Source organism: Embiotoca jacksoni, unplaced genomic scaffold, assembly GCF_022577435.1.
Source record: "Embiotoca jacksoni isolate LCO1_2020_lvr unplaced genomic scaffold, fEmbJac1.0.p SCAF_83, whole genome shotgun sequence".
Taxonomy (NCBI): Eukaryota; Metazoa; Chordata; class Actinopteri; family Embiotocidae; genus Embiotoca; species Embiotoca jacksoni.
The window spans coordinates 322,632-340,304 of NW_027185440.1; the positions used below are offsets into that span (position 1 = coordinate 322,632).

The window sequence follows — 17,673 nt, forward strand, 5'->3', positions numbered from 1 at the left end:
AAATCAAGCATATTATCAAAATACTAATTTTAGCTACCTTTTTAAACTGGTGGCTTTAAAAAAAAATCACAGGAGGTTTTGGAAATGCCACTTGAGAATGGATTCAGATTGCAAACTACTCAGAAAGTAGCAGTAAAGGAAAGAGATTTTCAGGTTGTAATGCTGCTCCTGTTTCGTCTTGAAGAAAAATGTGTGTCTGCACGTCCTGAAGGACTGCGGCAGCTTTGAACTGAGCTCCCATGCTTTCTTTCTACTTGGACAGATGCTGCAACTTGCAACGAGATCCCATTCTCTCTCCCCGAGAGAGAGAGAGAGAGAGAGGAGAGGAAGGCAGCGAGAGCTGGCTGATAAACCCTTTTTTGAATCAGATTGTGAACATGCTGGTGGTGTAGTGCACATTTAATTTCACACATTTTATTTAAAAGCCATCCATGTGAGCTTTTCAGGACCATTTAATAAAGAGCTGACACACCTGACGTGTACATACGTACACGGTACGCCTTTTAAAATTCACAAGCACAGAATATGATAAAAAAAAAAAAAAACATGCAACTTCTTCTAAGTGTACAACCTCCATTGATAAAACACGTCGCATGTAGACATGCAGTATGAGAGTAAACTGTTTCAACACACTGTATTAGTTCCTTATGAAAAGCAAACAGACTGTAAAGACGTATAGAAAGTAAAATATGATGGTTTCCTCTGAACTCAACTGCACTACGGTAAAAGATGGAAATATGAAATGGCTTTCCTTTCTCTTATTTCCTACTCATATTAGGGGTGTTTGCAGCTACTGGATGTAATAGATCAATAAACCACTTCTACCTATTAAGGATAATGCTAATAGATGGCATCACTTTACTACTGATGTGATGAATTCCTGATTATGGAGTCCAGTGCACTGCACCAAGACCAAGGCATAGAGGCAGCCATTCAACCTGATAACATCAGTTTTGGCACTTAGGGGATTAGAATTAAGATGAACAAGAATTGGCAAAAGCGGGAGTGTTGCATAGGTAAGGACGAAGAGGAAAAGTCTGAAGCTTTGTGTTCAGAAACGGGCACGAATTCTGTCCAATGGATCCATCTCCCACATCTTGGGGTCCCAAGCCTGGAACCAGCCAGTGAAAGTTGGAGGCTCCGCTCCCTGTTTGATGGTGGTGATGGCCAGTCCTCTGCGACCGGAGGGGTCTGACTCCACATACTCTTTAGCTGCGCGGCAAGACGTAGACACAAGAGGGGACAGGTAGAGAGAGACAGAGAGAGACATGGAAAGTGAGAATATGTAAAAATCTAACAGCATCACATCTGCAGACAACAGACTTTGAATAACGGGAACTATCAAACTGCAAGAACTGCTTACAGAACTGGACTAGCATTCATTAGCTGTGTTTCTAGCTGCTTGGCATATATAGTACTCGCTACCATTTATCTCTAAACTCTAAGGGAAACGTGCGCTGCTAAATGCTCCATTGTGTACAGCAGATACTTGCTAACTTTATTTGTCTGCTGTTTAGTACTGGTCAGGTAGCGCTGCAAGCTTTTATGCTGAAAACAGCTGCAGTTACAAAGCGACCGTTGTGAGCCGTTGGAGTGAATCACAACAGTAAAGTTATAGACAGTAAAACCAGTGCAATGAGCCCAAAAAGGCTAAAAGGCTCAACAGGAGCTGACAGAAACTGCAGAGTCAGTGAGTTGAACACTATGAGTGACACCGTTCATATAACACACGGTATGATATAACATTGTTACTCTGATTAGTGCAGCTTTAAGATGCTTTACCTGAATATGTAGCTATAAACCTTTTATCTAATTTAAAAACAGGTGATTTTATTTGTAAAACTACTTTTCACATAGATCACGTGTCATGATGTCATTTTTCCAGTCATACTACATGTACGATAGGCCTAATATTTTCTTTTATTCTGAAATTCCATCAATAATAGAGTGCTATGTATTTGGCTGTACATTGTAAACTTTATCTAATTTTAAAAATTTTAGGTGAACGCATGCAAAATCACAGAGTAAGGCAAAAACCCAAGTTGAAACCTGCTGTGAAAAACTGACTTGGGATCAGTTCTTACTGATACTAACATAATTGAATTACAGCTACAAGATCATAGCAGCATCCTTACATTGACTCATTTATATATTTAAAAAAAAAAAAATCACAATACTTCATCTTATTTCCACAACAGCACTTTTCAGTATTGACAAGTATATAGTGTTAGTGGATGTAATGGTGGCAGTGGATCCTGACAGGAGGTAACAGTGGAGTTTGAGTTAAATCTTAAAGAAATATTATTTTACTGTTTACAGGGCAGGATGCCTTTTAAAATCCTTTAAGTCAAAGCCCACACCTATGAAACCAGAATGTTTTCTGTCAGTGAGTGTCTAAAGAAAGACAGTGTAATCTCCATGTGCTTCTCTGTTTAGAGCTGTAGTGCAACAAACCTATTTTGGGAGCTCCGTTTCTTTCCTCTGTATTCGCTTCATTGCCAACCCAAAGGAAGAGCTGCAGGGAGGAGAGACAGGTCCACATTCACTCAGAGATTCTTCAGCAGAGCTTCACAAGTATGTCATTCAAATCAAAGCTCTGCCTATATTCAGTCTGCATAGTTGATAATACTAAAATGACATCTCATATGCTAATCTTACCTGGTCCCAGGTATCCAGGAGCATGACATCATCAGTGGCCAGATCGGACTGATTGAAGTCTCCTGGTACTTCTTCCACCTGAGGGACAGACGAAAGGAAAACTCAGACTGACTGTGTGTAGGTCTATGAGCATTTGAATTTCAGTGTTTCTATACACTATGATAACTAATTAACATATATATTATATAACTAATATAATTTTCCAGGTGTTACGTGTAAGGCCCGCTAAGAAGAAACAAATCCTGCTGTCATCTCTTCACTGACTTACAATGAGTCTTCCTGTTTTGTTGGAGCAGCCAAACAGACGTGGAGGTTTGACCATGTTCTGCAGACTCTTTGAGGTCTGGTACTCCTTCTTGCCTCCCAGAGCAGACCAGAAGTCAGCTGTGAGAGAAAAACACAACAGTCATCAGTTTATTTCTATGTAATCTCTGCTTTGTTTGTTTGAACAAGAAGTGAATAACAATCTCTTTGAGCCAGTGAGTAACAAAATGCATCATCTTTTCAAGTCGAATCAGAACCAGACCAGAAATGTGGGAGTTATGTCTTATCAAGCCCCATCAGTCATTAGTGCAACTGGTTAGAAAAGCTTGAAATGAACGGCAACACACAGCATGCAGAAATTAGTCATGACTCATCTTTTGGCTTTAGTACACTTCTACCTTTTTTGGGGGGGCAATCAGCAACAAACAACAAAAGAGAAGTGAGCTACTTTTATTTGTGTAAAAATCAGACCAATTTGACTTTACTGGGGAGCAAAGATAACTAATAAAATATACAGTGAAAGACACCATAATCATCAATCCCCCAGTTTCTTTTCATGGCAGTCTGTTTGAAACCCACCTGGCTCCTTGCCCTCTGACACCTGGCTGGCACTTCCACCCAGGAAGCCCACCACATGCTTGGCCGCCTCCATCTCTTCATCACTGGCACCCACGCCCCGCCACACAAACAGGGCTTTCGGGGATTTCAGCACAAACACGTCATTGGTGTTCAGGTTGGAGCCAGAGGCCTCGACCTGAGGATGCAGACAGTTGAGAGGAGGAGATCAGAACTCTTTACACTTCCTGTGCAGACAATCAAACTGGTGTGCTTACAAACCAACTCACCTCCACAGCCCGGGTCGCACGGGAAGAGCTCTGCCGGATGTGGAAGACGCGAGTGCTGCCGGCCTGCGACTGTCCACCTTTGCGTGACGTTCCTCCACTGTGGATGATCATGGGTTTGCCCTGGAAGAGGCTCATCAGGTGTGGAGGCTCCTGACCCTGAGTCACTCTCACCTGTGGATGGGCGCAGCCAAGTCATTCATAAAATTCACCAGAAATGGCGGTGGCTTCTCAAATTATTGTAATTTATCCTTCAGGTAATACAAGTTGTGATACAAAATTAGGTAGACCTCAAATAATTCATATGTAAATTAAAATACTGGAATTGAAACGCTGAATTAAAATTTTGGCCTTCTCATAAAGTTGATAAGATTTAAAGAACCAGACCAATATGTTTACAAATTTCATTACCAACGACATCTAGTCAACAAAATATTGAATTAGGCAGTTTAAACAAACACTACCTCAAAACAATAATGAAATACTGACATCAATTAGATCGATAGATCGATAGATAGATCGATATTTTATTAATCCTGCAAGGGGACATTTTTTGAATTACTGCTCACTGGATGTTCACTGATTGATTACATAATTAAATCCAGTTTCATCACTCCATAGGAAAATAAAACTGAAACCAGTGAATGCCAAGAACTGAAAATAAGTACATGTAAAACTTTCAAACATGATAGCATTAGCTGTGAAGTAAACGCGTATTGTAGTAAACAAAACTGTATATAATAAGACATATATGAAGCTGCTTCATGTTTTCAATATGTTTTAACTTAAGGGTCAGGCTTGACCCATGTTTTAATGCATACCTTAGTTATTGCACCCTAAGTATGAAAGTGCTGCAGTTTGAGTGGTATGGGAAATTAAAACTAGAGAAACACTGCCCTCTGGTGGTTATTCCGAGTAGCTTATATTTTGGATGGGATAGGAGTCAGAATAATTAGTCTTTGACGGATAAATCCTTTGTAACCGTTACAGTTAAGAGACTTGAACCATCATCAGCATTAAAAAATGATTTTCAGGAGGCAGTCAGACAATACAGTCTATGCTATGAAACGTAGCAGTTACAGCACCTCAAAAAAATACCTTGCACGAGATATGAGCAAAATCTATTGAGTAAATTCATTTAAACGTCATTGTGGAAGTTTCAAGGTAGGTAGGGATTTTGGCAGCAACTTCCTCCTCAATTTACAACACCTTATTCTCATAGAGAACTCATTCAACGGTACCTTTATTATTCTTGTCAGTCATCTTAGAAGAATGACTCATAACATAATTACTATGGACACTAATTGCACCTTTTTTTTGTATTATTATTTCTTTTTCAAATATTGAGTATTAACTACTGGACTACAGAGGTTTGTTCATGCATGTGATGTAAAAGGTGGCCAATGAGTCAAGATCTAACCTGAACTGGGGATCCTCCCATTGAGTCATCCATCTTTACTGTAAGGAACGCTGAGGCTGCCAGTTCATCTTGTGTGCACTTCAGCCCCTGCCTGACAGAGTAACACACACACACACACACACACACACACACACACACACACACACACACACACACACACACACACACAGTTTGGATGATTTCCCTGAAGTCAGATCATTATGCGGTGTGTGTGGGTGTGGTGGGATAATGTGCGTACACAATCGAACTGTATTACACAAATTGTACTCGTCACACATGTTTATAGGGACCTCTGCTGTTACCTACCAGGTGTATATGATGTGTTGCTCCCGGCTGCCCAGGCTGTAGCTGTACAGGATGAGGTAACAGTCTCCACCATAGAAGTGACCGTAGGAGGAGGGATCCACAGGCACAGTTGCGCCGTTCTCAACCCGCCAGATCTGAACACCAGACCACAACCTTTTAAAACAACTCACCACTTTGTTTGTCTGTGCCATGTTTTTACTTTTTGACACACTCTTACCTGGATCTTGCCCTTGCCATCGTCCACCATGCCATGCTGGGCTGCCATGGCTTTGTTGGAGTGCAGGGTGGAGGCATCAAAGGGCACCTGTTCCACTTTGGCTATGCGACCAATGGAGTAGGCCTTACTGGGGCCTGTGGTCTCGTCCTTGTCCTTCCAGTCGTTGAAGAACTGCTTGAACAGAGTCGTCTCACCTCCTGCAGGAAGTACCTGGATCTGCAAGTCAAACAAGGATATAGCTGTTCAATTAGCTGCATTGTGTGTCATGTATCATTCGTTTGCCCGAATATTTACATTTCTCTGTGTCATGTTTTTTTTTTGGCAGAGTGATTAAGTATATGGCAGCTTTACCTGTGTCTTGTTGTTGTATCCCTTGTCCTTGATGAACTGCTGACCTGCAGACATGGCTGCTTTACGCTCCGACATGTTGGCCTTAGGACCTGAATGGAGTCAGTCACAGTCACATAATGAGAAGGCCGTAAATTTAAAAAAAACATGGTGCGAGTCTTTAAACTATTTGGACTAGAGCAGATAATCTGTGACACCCACAGGAGGCTGAAAAACATATTAAACTGATCTCAGCACTGACCTACTGATACAAGAGATTTGCCTGTTTTAACTCAGAAGGGCCAAAACAAAATTGTATTAAATTAATGCAGTGGTATCATGATGTGAATTTGAAAAAAAAAAAAAGGGATTTTTTTTTTTTTTTTTTTTTTTTTTTTTTTTTCTATCTTCGAGCTTAAATCCGAGAGATGTTAAAGATAAGAACATACACTTTCACAAAAAACAGCAATGTGGAAGCTAATGCTCAATGCTAAAGCTAACATTAGGAGTTTCCAATTCTTCTTCATCTTAACTCTGATCCCTTAAATGCCAAAACCATGTTATCAGGTTGAATGACTGCCTCTATGCCTTGGCCGCGGCGCAGTGCACTGGACTCCATAAGGCATAAGGTCACAACATTTTCTGCATTATTATTGAGGCTATGAAGCTGCTTCCACCTTTCCATACAAAGATGTTCCTGTCCACCCCGTTGTCCAGGATGTAGCACTCCTCTGGACACAACATCGCCTGTTTAAAGGGACTGGATGGAGCCACCGGCGTCACCTTCATCGAACCGGATGCATCTGAGATCTGAAAAGCAGTTTGATTCCCAAAGTGCACAGTTAGAAGAGGACATATTTTTTCAACCTCCACAAAACATATTTATTTGTCACCACATTTAAATACATTTTTACATAAATGTGTATTTTTAAGGTGCTAAATTGTGATTGTTGTAGTTGTTTAGACTTTATAATATGAGCTGCATAAGCAGACAGTATGTGAAATGTTTTTTTGCCCTGAAACTTGACATTTAAATTATTCACTTGATTTAAATATGTTAAACTTTTAATCGTTACTCGATTAAGGCAGTAAAACTCAAGCTTTGGTCTTCAAATTAAACCAGTTCCCCAATATTACAGCTCTTCATTATCAGTCTGAATTTAAAATCCTGCTCAGTGAAAAATTCCTCATTAAATCTTAGCAGTTATTTTCTATAGTTTTTCCTCAGGTAACGGTCAGTTGTGTTTCTCACCATGTAGAGGGCACCCTTCTTCCTGTTGGACGTGTCCACCTTGTCGTCATCCGGAGTGCTGGGAGCAATGGCGGTTTTGGGCCCGAGTGCCTACAGAACAAGCAGAGGAATAAATCAGTGTTTGTTTTAATTAACACTTATACAACAGTATTGATAGTGATTTTTTTTTTTTAACGTAGACTGTGTCCTATGGCTACTTTCAGATTAAAAAAAAAGTTACATTAAAAATATACTCTGTAAAGCTCCTCCTCTCCCTCATTAGGGCTCTCCGGATTTTACCATCCCCTCTTGTTCCAAAGGAAGTGTTTACAATGCCACCTTGGCACAGATTTGGCACATGAGCAGCTCATTACAAAGGACAGCGTTGTGTCGGCTCATTCCCACGCTGACTAACTCACTGGCAGTGAAATGCATTGATTACACGTATAGCTGCTGAGGTGAGAATCTAAAGAGAGTCACTAGAAGAGGAATAGAAACAAGGAACGTGTGTGTTTGACCTCCAGGACTTCGGCTGGCTCGTCTCCTTCGTCCACCAAGTGCACCTTCGCTCTGCCATTTCTCTCATTATCTCTGATGTCGATGGCGACCTGAGAGGCCTTCAGACGCTCAAAACGGTTACACTCAGAGCCGCACCACTGATACACGTTCTGCAGGACAGAGAAGCACAGTGAAGGAAGATTAAAAAGCTGTATACCTTAACATTTTCACAGAAAAATATTTAATCAGTGTCAACATAAGCTATGCCTTTATTACAGACATACACAGCAATTATAAGTAATATAAATGGTTGGAAGGACAGAGACAGATCAACTTTAGCAAACAAACATACTGTACTGTATCAGTTGTTCATAAGAAACTCAAGTACAGTTCTCAGCTGTACTATATGAGTATTTCTATTTTGGACTATTTTGTATCTCTGTCCCTCATCAAAAATAGATTTATTTTACAGTTACAGGTTACTTTTTAGATTAAGAATATAAAGTATATGATGAACCCCTGAAAATTGTTGCATTGTTAAAGATAAAAGAACAAAACATATGATTAATTAAAATAATTTGATCCTTAAACACCTGCAAGGGAAAAAAAGCAACAGACACATTGTTGCATCAGTAATTCATATATGTGCAGCATGGCATTCTCTAAATTAAGTAGATATACTTTTGATACTTTAAGTACATTTAGTTGGACATTTACTGTAAGTATGTATGTATTTTTAAACACACACAAATATAAAAGAAACTTCTCACTTTTCCCAAGTCGATGATGAAGCAGTCTCCCTTGTTGAAGCTGGACCAGGTCATTTCCACCTCTGTTGCTCTGATGGCCCTGCGACCCTTGACGTGAAGCAGGCGCTTCACATTCATGTCATTGGTCACGACATGCTGGAAACCTGAAGCCACGCCCCCTTTCTGTAACATAAAACAATCATTTGGATGAAGTTGTATGTAAGATCCCAGATATATTGGAAATGTGAGCAGAATAAAGGGAACATGACCTAATTTTACTTTCTATTTATAGTTTTAGTTGCAGACACTATATGTGGGCCAAACAAATAAATCACAAATGCACAAATGTTTGAGGGAAGATGATTCCATGAGACACAGAGTTGCCACACAGTGAGGGTGAGAGGAGTTTCACATAGCACTGTCAAACCTCAAGGAACAAGGAATTGTAAATCATGCCGCCAAACAATGAGATCAACACATAAATCCCAGCTGACAAAACTATGAATGTTATCAAATGGAAAAAAAGAAGCATGATGCCTGCCTCTGGACAAGAGGAGGATCATGTCTGCTCTGTGCAGTTGTACCTTGGGGTTGGGGTTGTCACGTGACGTGCCATCCTTGGTGAAGCCATTAAACAAAACAAGTATTTACAAGACATGCAAATGAAACTCTGCAAAATGAGGAACAGAAATAGTCTCTGTGGGAGAAGAGCAATGTGTCTTGCTGGATAGTTCATGTTTGATGGGCTTTTCAATATGTAAAACTGACCTGTGTCAGTTTATGTAAAACAAGAAAAAAACCGACCATGGAAACATTTTACCCACAGCACTCAGGACTTCATCCTCTACGGCTACAGACACAGCACAGAGTCTTGTTAGCATCTGGAGGAGTGGCTATTTCAAAATGGAAACCACATTCATGCTGTTTGTCTTTGTGCCGAGCACCAGTAAAACTTTCCATGGCAACAATGCAGGCCCTGTTTACTCTAAAGATTGCTTCCTAACTCTGGTGTTACCAAAACTATGAAGAGCTGAGGAGGCTTGGTTCAGTTTCTCCCCCCTTTTCTCCGCTGTGGGAGTGTGTGCACTGACATGTGCAGGGCAGAGTTTCCACCCTCCAGCAAAAGTAGTAAACACGTATTTGGGGTAATTACATCCAACTAAAACCAGGACGGGGGCTGGATGCTCTTTATGGCAATGAGAACCAGATGGCTGGTAATGGTGGCTCAGCTTGTGCTTCAAAATGTCTTCCTTTGAACAGGCTGGTTGCCACGGTTATAGTCGATCAGGCCGTAGGACACACCCTGAGATGTAAATAGCAGAGGGGTAATGCTGTGTTTTCTCTGAACTTCAGACTTATCAGATTAACTGCCTGGTAAAGTTCACGAGATGCCGTCAACCATTAAACAGTGTAGATACAGTTCGGTCAGAGAGCTCTGAGTCATATTGTGGCTGTGATCAGTCACCGTAATGCTCACTGTTTATGAAAGTTAAAATTACTTTATATTTTATAGGGTTTATTTTTAATGGAAGACTGAAAACACAAGAAAAGGAAGAGTTTTCAGGATTGTTTCTAATTCATGAAGTCATTTAACAGTGACTCCAAGCTGCAACCTACAGTTAGTTTGTGAACTTGCACTGTGAAGGCTCAATTTGACGTATTTAGGCCGTCGCCATCTTGCTAATTTGTGACCATATTGGGACGAGCAGGAGAGGAGCGAGGGGTGGATCTGTCTCGATCTGATTGGGAGCCTGGGGACACTACGCCCCGCTTACTGCTAGCTGAAACCTGACTCCATCACACAGCTGTCAATCAAACAGACACATCCCCTAACATACTGCTTTTTGAGGTTTAATATCTAATTAATGACGTGATTATTTTCGGACGGCCCGCCAGGAAACTAATAAGAAGGAGTGACTTTAGTGAATGACACTAAAATGACTCGTGGAAAAAAATGTATTGACTTTGTATTTCAAAAGAGAAGTCCAATGGGTGTCTATGGAGCCAGAGGCTTTTTGGAGCCAACCTCTAGCGGCCCTTAGTGGTATTGCAGTTTAAAGGACTTCCGCATTGACCTCGCTTTTCAGACCCTGAGGCTATACTTCCACTTTCATATACAGTCTATGAATGGCTCCCAATGGTTTTTGTTTGTAGGGACTTCACTTTAAGCAAGATCAACATGCAACCTGCCATCACACGAGCAGCTGTGATGTTGTGCTTACACATAGCAGTGTTTTAAACTAAATAGCTATATCAGCATGGTAACATGCAAACAATGCCAACATGCAGGTAAATTGTTTATCATGTTCCCTGCAGTGTGCTAGAATGCTAACATAATTAGCATTCAACAGGAAGTACAGCTGAAGCAGATGGGAATCTCATTCGTTTTTCAGGTATTCAGTCATGAAACAAAGCACTGGACAAAGTACATATTTTAACTGATGATGCTGATGGATGAAACAGTGAAGGGATCACCAAAGTCACTAGGACCCAGGACTTCATGGCAATCTCTCATCTGATAGCTGTAGAGATATTTCACAGTGGCCCAGTGGCAGAGTGGTTGACAGATCTATAGAATAATTACTTACATAGCACCACAGCTCTAAATACAAAAAAATTCAGAAAAGTAAAAAAACAGATTTTGTGATTTTGTGCAGGAATAGTTTGTTTTTTCTTATTTCCTACTCATTTAATCATGTCTTTAAAGGAGTAGGAAATTCAGATAGTGATGCCAGTAATCCTCTGCTGCACTGTGTTCTAATGCAATTGTATACGAGTCTTTCATGGGTGTATGTTTTTATGTTCTGTGCCTCCAATCGGAGACACTTTTCTATCATTATGTGACAGCTGATACATTTTTTTTTTTTTTTTAAATCCTGATGCCCACCTGGTATTTGATGCCTGACTTGAAGTAGCCCAGAAAAGTGTTGGACTCATTATTCTGCACCTCCCTGAACTGCACTGGCCCGCCGCCCAGGAAGTCGTCCAGCTGTGTGGCAAAGATGGCCGCGGCTCCACTCTCATCCTGCGAGCACTCATCCCCTGCAGAAAACAGACATTAGTTCTCAAACGGTTCCCACAAAAGCTTTTAACTGCTTCACGCTGTAGCTCAAGGATCGAGTTACTCAGAGCACACTGGAGCACTTAAGTCTCTGCAGCAACCTTACAGGACCTCTGAGTCAGAACCGGAGTCTTTAAGTCACATCAACCACATTTGCAGCAGAGCAGCTTTGTATCCTGTTATTACCGTCAGATGGCATACAACATGGATAAAACTATTCCATAATTTTACATGACTAACATCGATCCCAGACGGAGGATTAATTATGCCCACTGGGTATTTCTACTGTAACATCTTACAGATGGTTGCAGCAGAGAACTAAAGGCCTGTGTCTCGACGTGTAAGCACTGCAGGATACTTGGCGGGTACAAGCGTGCAGGGACTAGTGCCAGTGCTTGTAGGGGTATTCCAGAGGTGAGTCACGCAGCAGTTTCATTTAGGCCTATATTTTTGTTATGTAAGTGAAAATTTACTGAGGTTGAAAAAAAGAATTTAATGTTCAGACTCGTTAAAGTTGCACGTCACTGTGTGTCAGGTACAGGCCTGAACTGAGGTTATGGTCAGACAACACGGCACAGAGGGAACTGTGACGGCGGAGAGGAATTTTACAAACTGGCATAACTTTCGGGGAAATCATTTCAGCTATGCACACAACAAAGGGAGTTTCAGCTCTGAGAGCAGAGGTTTCATTTGTCACAACCACAAGATAAAGCATCACTTGCTCTCTAGTCTCAGCTAAAGCTACGTATGTGTGTTTCTATGAAAGTAAGAATGAAATTGCATGCAGGGTTAAACATGTGCCACGTACGTGCATACACAGTATGTGTAGCTTTGGAGGAGGTGACTTTTAAAGTTGTAAACATGTCACTTAAATTGGAAACTAACTTAAAAAAAAAAAAAATAACTGATACTGAGGTCATGGTCTAATGTTTTAATTTTTAGAGAAGAGATACTCAGGCACATTTAATAAGTAGTGAAATACAATGCAAGACTGTTCCTGTTGCGAAAACAATACTGACATCTGTTTTATAGAGACCAACTGTTGTTGTTTTTTTTGCAAAAAAAGATAAAACAATCCCAACAAGTAGCTAAACTGGAATTATTAGATTACTTTAATTGCTTTAACACGCTGCCACAAAACACTGATGTCCGCATCTTACCCAGCCACATGTGTATGTTGTATGAGGGTGCTTTGGTGGTAAGGAGCAGCAGGTAAGAATCCCCGGTGTAAAAGCTGCCGTGCAGGGTCTTGGGAACCGGCTTGAGGTCCAGGTTCTCGATACGCCACACCTGCATCCCCGGCTCCTTCCCCGCAGTTTGAAACTCCTTATGGGAAACCATGATGGCTCTGAGACACAGGAAAGAAAAGAAACATGGAGATGCAGGAGGCCAGAGAGAGACACAGGGAGTGGTTTTAATGTTTTTGCTGCAAAGGGACTGTTGTCAGTGTTAAACCAAGCAAAGGACACACAGATGACGACAGAGACGGAGCACACTGAAGACAAACCGCCTGTGAGAGAGATATTGTTTTGCACCAATATCATGATGTGCTTCCTGAATAGTACATGCTAGTAAATATGTGTGAGTAACAACTGAAACAGACAAACCCACAGTGGTTATAAATACATGTGCTATTTTGAAGGGAGACATTTTAACGTGTATTGACTGAACCAGGCAAACTAGTTTTCAAACCTTCGACTGCTGCTGCTGTCACATCTATGATTTTTTCAGAGTCGTCATTTAGTTGAATTGCTTAGTATTGATTGTATCAGACATTTACTGTATGTCAGTGACAGGTGAAAGTCATATCTCCCATTTTTTAATAAACTGGAGAACAAAATGATCTTTTATGAATAAACTCTAGGATTGGATATTCTTATAAATTAAATGTGAAATTCATCATGAAAGGTTTGGAGACTTGTGAATTTAATGTAGCAAAGTTCAAATAACAATTCATAAAGTGTCACAAAGGCATCAGAGAAGCAAAAGAAAGCTTTTCATGATGTCTTTCATTTTGAAAATTAAGCTGTAAAACCCAACACATTGTTTGAAATAAAGAATGCTAAAACCAGATTAATGCAAGAACATTGTACCACAATTCGTAGATAGTTAATCAATAAATCATACCCCTGCCAAAATAAACAAGATAATCACCACACGCCCAGGAAACTACACAGAACAATGTGCACAACCTACTTTTTAGTAAAAATAAAGCTTGATTTTACTGTCACATAACTACATTCACAGATTGCTTCAATAAATTAAGAACAAACTGCAGCACAGTTCAGCTCTTTACTGGCACTCAAACAGGAAGTTGGAAATTTAAAAGAAATGTAATAAAATAACATTTCATTTTGTGATAAGAGTGAGTCTTTGCATCACAAAGGTTGGGAGATTATACATATTGCCATTTGCCCTGATTACACAAGAGCCAGATTACAGTGTCTGTGTGGCAGCAGGATTATTGCTGCATGCAGTGAGGTTGACGTCGTCTGTGACGACACAACCCTGACCGTGTCCACTTCCGTATACCACAGGGCTCACACACTATATACTTTCCCCTTGTACAGTATAACTACATCCTACACCTGCTGATTGTCCAGGGTGTGTTATTTACAGTTATTAACACATGACATCATATACCGGTGGCCACATCAAACAGAGATAATCATAAAAACCACACACCATCACCATCTGAAGGAATATTATTGTTGTGCAGTTTGTTCAGCTACTGTGTTAAATTAGTAGCGTGCAGCTCAGGTTTTAGTGAAGGAGGAAAACATCCAGTGGACTTCCTGTAACAGGCGGCTTAATAAATGCTGCATCATGGACACAAACCTCACAAAAGGTTCAATTACATTAACTGTCTGCACTCAGATGCACTGTTAATAACACTGATGTGACACTGATGAAAAGACTACTGCAGGTCTGTCGGGATAAATACAGCAAAGAGTATCTTTAAACTCATCTAATCTGCTGCTTCCATCCAGATGTGTTTTTCTTCTGCTGACTTATGGAGACTAATGGGCTGCTTCTCTTATTTATTTAAATGAAAACGTGCAGTTGTAAAGAGTAAAGTGGAAAAAAACAATCCATGATTCTTCCTTGTGGCTTTCCTTTTTTTCTTTTTTTTTTTTTTTTCTTTCTTTTTTTTGAGTATTACATAACATCCAAACTACTACTTCCTGCACTTCTATGGCAGCTTTTTGCACTTATTAAAAATATAAAAACAGACATTGTGACAATAAATGTCTCCAGTAACCAAAGCAACAGGCTGTTTTTACATCATAAACTAGCGTTTTATTTCCTGTTTTCGGCTTCGTCCCTGGCAGCTGTGACCCAAGAGCCAAAACGTAGCGGAGACTTTCCACATCTGGAAATTCACTCTTTTTACAACTGCACATTCCAAAACTGCAGCCACGTACGAACACAAAACACAAGGATCATATATTCATATCGCAAGATGTGCAGCTATTTAATTTAAAGAAATTACGCACGACTGAAAGGGCTTGACAGATAGCCTATATGTCAAAGTCCAAAACGTCCCAACCTTTGCGTGCATGTTAAAAAAGGAAAAAGGAAACTCACAGTTTGCAAGATGAATCACACAGGAGAGGAGAGGAGTAGATGTGCTGATGGAGGTTGTGGATGGGTGAGTGAAGCGCGTATGAAGCGTCTTTGTGTTTTAATTTTCTTGTAGAAGAGGAGGACGAGGATGAGGGGAGTGTTCATATCATGCGGTTTATGGGTCTGTCTGAGGAGAAGAGGGAGCACTGATTGGTCGACAGGAGTAGCAAGGATAAAGATGATCCTTCAACCAGTATGCAATGCTCTCAAAAAAAGATTTAAATTGTGTTGAGAATGTTAAGGCACACATCTTTCATTTTCAGTGCTGTGTTAACTTGATTCAGAGCTGTTGTTTTTACAGTGCAGAATAAATATGTGTTCAGGGAGGGAGGAGCAAAGTTTATTTAGTCAAATTTCTCAGAAGTAGTTCAATCAACTGCGTGTGTGTTTGGCCTAAAAAAAGACTCATGTGACTGAAAAAAAATAATCAGGATAAGGAGTCTCCCTTTTATATCCTGGACTTTGGAGGCACCAAGCAGAGGTGGAAGAAATATTCAGATCCTTTGCTTAAGTACCAATGCAGCAATGTAAAAATATTCTACTGCAAGTAAAAGTCCTGCATGGAAAGTCCTATAAGTAGTCTGAAAGTAAAAGTCCTGGTTTGATCCCTCTGACTTATATATTATTGCATATGACATCATCAGATAGTTAATAGTGAAGCATCAGTGTGTCAGTAGTATGTTTCTGTTGTAGCTGCTGCAGGTGGTGCTCGTTTGAACTACCTTATACACAGTTTTATATCCAGGGACAGCAGATAAATCTGAGAGGTTGTCAGATGATTACTGGGAGAGGAAAAAAGGAAAAACTAAGTTTTGATCCACTAATCTGTTTTCAGTTTCTGGCCTTTTTTCTAATCCTTGAGTGAATCTTTTGGTGAGATATTGGGTCATTTGAAAAAGGTATTGAAATGAAACGATGTGAGAAGTTTAGAGGGGAAAATCCCTATTTGTTGGGGAGTTGTTAACAACTCATACACATCTGAAATGTGACCCCCATTACACAGTGTGTAAGACTCATGTGGATGACGTAAGACGTCAGAAGACAAAAAGGTTGGAAACCACTCATTTAATCTATAACAATAATGTATTTTAAAAGCTTGTTATATTATTTCCCCCTGAAATGTAGTGAAATGGAAGTATTGCGTCGTATCAAATGGAAATACACAAGTAAAGTACAAGGACCTCTAAACTACTTAAGTACAGTACTTGAGTGAATGTACTTAGTTACTTTCCACCACATGCAACATAACATTTTTCAACACAAATAATCAGACACAGTGTCAGTATCAACATAAAAGGAGCTTAGTTTTATCACAGTCAGATGTGTTTTGATATTTAATAAAGATTTCAGCGGTTTTTAAACTACCTCCAGGTTGAAAATCCAACCAACCCCCTGCAGACATAAGACGCCACAAATACCACTCAGAGAATATGCAAAATATTCATCCTGAGAAGTGCTGTCTCGTTGCACACATAACAAACATATTATTTTAAACAGTTCGTCCCTTCTTCACCGCGCTGCACAGAACCTGCTAAGCAGCTCATCATTTGCACAAACACCAGTACAAACCTCATGGCATGCTCGAACAGGTCACACCCAGCCTCCACCCAATGTACTTTTTCTCTCTCTGCACACGGAGTGAGTATGCATCCGCAGATCCCTTGTTTTAGACGTGATGAGCAGCACGGCTCCATAAATGTTACGCACATGGATGATAACGTGTCCATCCTTCAGACACAAAACCATATACACACACAGAGTCACTGGTCAGCATCACGGCAGGAAGTTAAATGTTTTTATGTTTAATCTGGTTTAGCTCAGTTTTCCAATTTACCACAGCCAGTTTACTTCTCTGATGACTCATGAGTTCAGATTGCAATTCATTTTGATCCGGGAGGTCTTCTGGAGAATTTGGACCAAACAGGAAACAAAGAGCTTTATGTATCGGCGTGGAGATCATTTTTAAATTACAGCCGCCTTCATCTGATGAATGCAGAAAAATACATGATGGTGCATGACAACTTGTCAACGTGTCCGTGCTGATGATGCTGATTAAAGCTTTAGATTTCACAGTTTAGAAGGAAGTGAGCTGTTCTCACAGGACATTTCATCATGAGATTTACAAAACAAGTGAAAACTAGAAGTATGCCTCTGCCAACCAGAGAAGTTGCAGTTTACATCCATATCTGTCAAGACCATATGTATTATAGATATGTAGTGAAGATTTGAAGTAATCTGTCCAGTAAATGTGATTCTGATTGAACACAAAGTTGAAGCCATGACAGTAGACGACACTTCAAATATGGATGTTGCTGCAAAGAAGCTACAAATTCTAAAACGTAGATGCGTCACACAAATCTTTTAAGATTAAGATCACAATTAGCGTCAACAGTTCAGTATCTAACTATATGAGAATATAGTAGTACATATCGAGGCCAAGTCAATATTTTTGCCAAATTTGAAGAAAATACCT

At 40.2% G+C, this 17,673-nt stretch overlaps 1 protein-coding gene across 1 annotated transcript; it reads right to left on the minus strand.

Annotated features, from left to right (window-relative positions):
- Positions 1 to 434: 434 nt before the first annotated feature.
- scinlb (scinderin like b) lies at positions 435 to 15,269 on the minus strand. The gene is made up of 17 exons (XM_069139563.1): positions 15,162 to 15,269; positions 12,734 to 12,921; positions 11,400 to 11,554; positions 8,534 to 8,695; positions 7,784 to 7,933; positions 7,287 to 7,376; positions 6,712 to 6,844; positions 6,059 to 6,147; positions 5,708 to 5,923; positions 5,491 to 5,624; positions 5,185 to 5,275; positions 3,768 to 3,938; positions 3,502 to 3,676; positions 2,927 to 3,042; positions 2,659 to 2,736; positions 2,455 to 2,515; positions 435 to 1,212 (listed from the first exon to the last, which is right to left on the minus strand). Exons 2-17 carry the CDS (start codon positions 12,912 to 12,914, stop codon positions 1,052 to 1,054), a joined length of 2,163 nt encoding a protein of 720 aa, XP_068995664.1. The 5' UTR covers positions 12,915 to 12,921; positions 15,162 to 15,269; the 3' UTR covers positions 435 to 1,051.
- Positions 15,270 to 17,673: the final 2,404 nt, after the last annotated feature.

Bases quoted from the DNA above. Each gene is read 5' to 3' on its own strand.
- scinlb (XM_069139563.1), bottom strand. From the start codon at position 12,914: ATGGTTTCCCATAAGGAGTTTCAAACTGCGGGGAAGGAGCCGGGGATG. The intron at 6,845-7,286 runs GTGAGAAACACA...ACTGCTTTTCAG, and splicing joins AGAAGGGTGCCCTCTACATG to ATCTCAGATGCATCCGGTTC. The intron at 5,924-6,058 runs GTAAAGCTGCCA...TTTGACTTGCAG, and splicing joins GATACAACAACAAGACACAG to ATCCAGGTACTTCCTGCAGG.